We start from the raw sequence: 2,150 nt of genomic DNA, 5'->3' as shown, positions 1-2,150 counted from the left end.
TTTATATGAGCTAACTACCATGTGCCACTGAAATTTATGACAATCCTGATCTGTTCAAAATCCCTGATGAATGTTTGGAACTTTGCTTCTATTTTCGCTCTTGTGAGCTGCAAGCTCATAGGGTACTTAGTGGGTGTGTCCCCTTCTTATATCCGGGCTCTATGCTTTTGGGCAATCATCTGACATGGAAATTCTTTGTACATGTTTTTTGTGTTTTCTTTTGTATGTTTTCATATTATGCTTTTGTATGATTTTTTCATCTACGTTTCGTTACTGCTTGTCAGCACTTCAAAGTGTATTTTAATTACCTTTCATTATGTGGATTGTGAATGGTTTTAATGTGAAACACAGAGAGAGAGAGAGAGAAAGAGCGACAGAGAGAAAGAGAAAGAGAGAGAGAGAGAGAGAGAGAGAGAGACAGACACAGAGAGAGAGAGAGAGAGAGAGAGAGAAAAAAGAGAAAGAAAGAGCGACAGAGAGAAAGGGAGAGAGAGAGAGAGAGAGAAACAGAGAGATAGAGAGCGAGAGAGAAAGAAAGAGCGACAGAGAGAAAGAGAAAGAGAGAGAGAGAGAGAAACAGAGAGATAGAGAGCGAGAGAGAAAGAAAGAGCGACAGAGAGAAAGAGAAAGAGAGAGAGAGAGAGAAACAGAGAGATAGAGAGCGAGAGAGAAAGAAAGAGCGACAGAGAGAAAGAGAAAGAGAGAGAGAGAGAGAAACAGAGAGATAGAGAGCGAGAGAGAAAGAAAGAGCGACAGAGAGAAAGAGAAAGAGAGAGAGAGAGAGAAACAGAGAGATAGAGAGCGAGAGAGAAAGAAAGAGCGACAGAGAGAAAGAGAAAGAGAGAGAGAGAGAGAAACAGAGAGATAGAGAGCGAGAGAGAAAGAAAGAGCGACAGAGAGAAAGAGAAAGAGAGAGAGAGAGAGAAACAGAGAGATAGAGAGCGAGAGAGAAAGAAAGAGCGACAGAGAGAAAGAGAAAGAGAGAGAGAGAGAGAAACAGAGAGATAGAGAGCGAGAGAGAAAGAAAGAGCGACAGAGAGAAAGAGAAAGAGAGAGAGAGAGAGAAACAGAGAGATAGAGAGCGAGAGAGAGAGAGAGACAGAGAGAGACAGGGAGATAGAGAGAGAGAGAGAAAGCGAGAGAGTGACATAGAGAAACAGAGAGATATAGCGAGAAATGAATCAGCCATGACAAGTACGGTGTAAAAACGCCGCTTAGTATCACGCCCATGAACGTAATTAACCTACTTATCTACAGAGAGATATTTCGACATAGAGAAGCAGAAAAACAGAGAGAGACAAGGCTAACGCATCATGGCGTCGAACTCGTCGAACGACAGGACTCCATCGCCATTAAGATCGAACCGCCGGATCATCACCCTGCAGTCTTCGATCGTCTTCACCTCCCCGAGCAACGACAACGTTCTTCGAAGGCTTCTCGGTGTTATACAACCCGCTTCCGCTTCGACGTACATCTCAAAGGCCTCCTTCAATCTCCTCCTCTCCTCTTCCTCTTCCTTCTCCTCCCCCAAAAGCCTCTCAAAATCCTCCAAACTTAAGAACCCATCTCCGTCTGTATCCGCCAATTCCACCATGGCCGCGGCTTCTTCCTCCGTCATCTCCTCTCCCACCGCTCTCAGGCAGTCCCTTACCTCAGCCGGCGATATCTTACCGTCACCATTGTCGTCAACACGCCGGAACAACCGTTCAAGAAGATTATCAGCTTTCTTTCCCCCACCGTAGTAATTGCACTCTTCATCCAGATATGATGAAGATTCGAAGTCAGTACCATGGTAATGGGAATTCCACGTCGCTGGTTGCGCCATGGCTGTGAATCTGAAACTGGGTTTAAATGAGGAGATGGGGTTATAGAAAAGAGAGATTGTTCTTCAAGAATTAAGTTTGGGGATGGAAGGGTATTTGAAGGTTGGAGATCTTCTCTCCCCAAGAGTTTTCCGCGTCAGGGAGACGCGCTGCAATTAGTTTGTGGCCATGATTGATGGGACGTGGGTCCTCTTGAGATATAAAAAGTTCATGAAAATCAAAGGCTTTGAAGATTCTGGAGTAAAGGAAGCTTCCTCTGATGTGTGACTTGTGAACGCGGGGAAGTCTTAGGATTATAGTTTCAAGAGTCAAGACAAGATAGAAATA

At 44.6% G+C, this 2,150-nt stretch overlaps 1 protein-coding gene across 1 annotated transcript; it reads right to left on the bottom strand.

Moving 5' to 3' along the window:
- Positions 1 to 1,167: 1,167 nt before the first annotated feature.
- Positions 1,168 to 1,904, bottom strand: LOC144713294 (putative calcium-binding protein CML31). Its single transcript, XM_078587865.1, has one exon. It carries the CDS (start codon positions 1,823 to 1,825, stop codon positions 1,304 to 1,306), a length of 522 nt encoding a protein of 173 aa, XP_078443991.1. The 5' UTR covers positions 1,826 to 1,904; the 3' UTR covers positions 1,168 to 1,303.
- Between the last annotated feature and the right edge of the window lie 246 nt (positions 1,905 to 2,150).

The sequence above is a fragment of the Wolffia australiana genome, chromosome 15 (genome assembly GCF_029677425.1).
Source record: "Wolffia australiana isolate 7733 chromosome 15, ASM2967742v1".
NCBI lineage: Eukaryota > Viridiplantae > Streptophyta > Magnoliopsida > Alismatales > Araceae > Wolffia > Wolffia australiana.
Note: the sequence above shows the minus strand (reverse complement) of the source record. Positions and strands in the feature narration are given on the sequence as shown.

Coding starts and splice junctions, on each gene's coding strand:
- LOC144713294 (XM_078587865.1), bottom strand. CDS start 1,825: ATGGCGCAACCAGCGACGTGGAATTCCCATTACCATGGTACTGACTTC.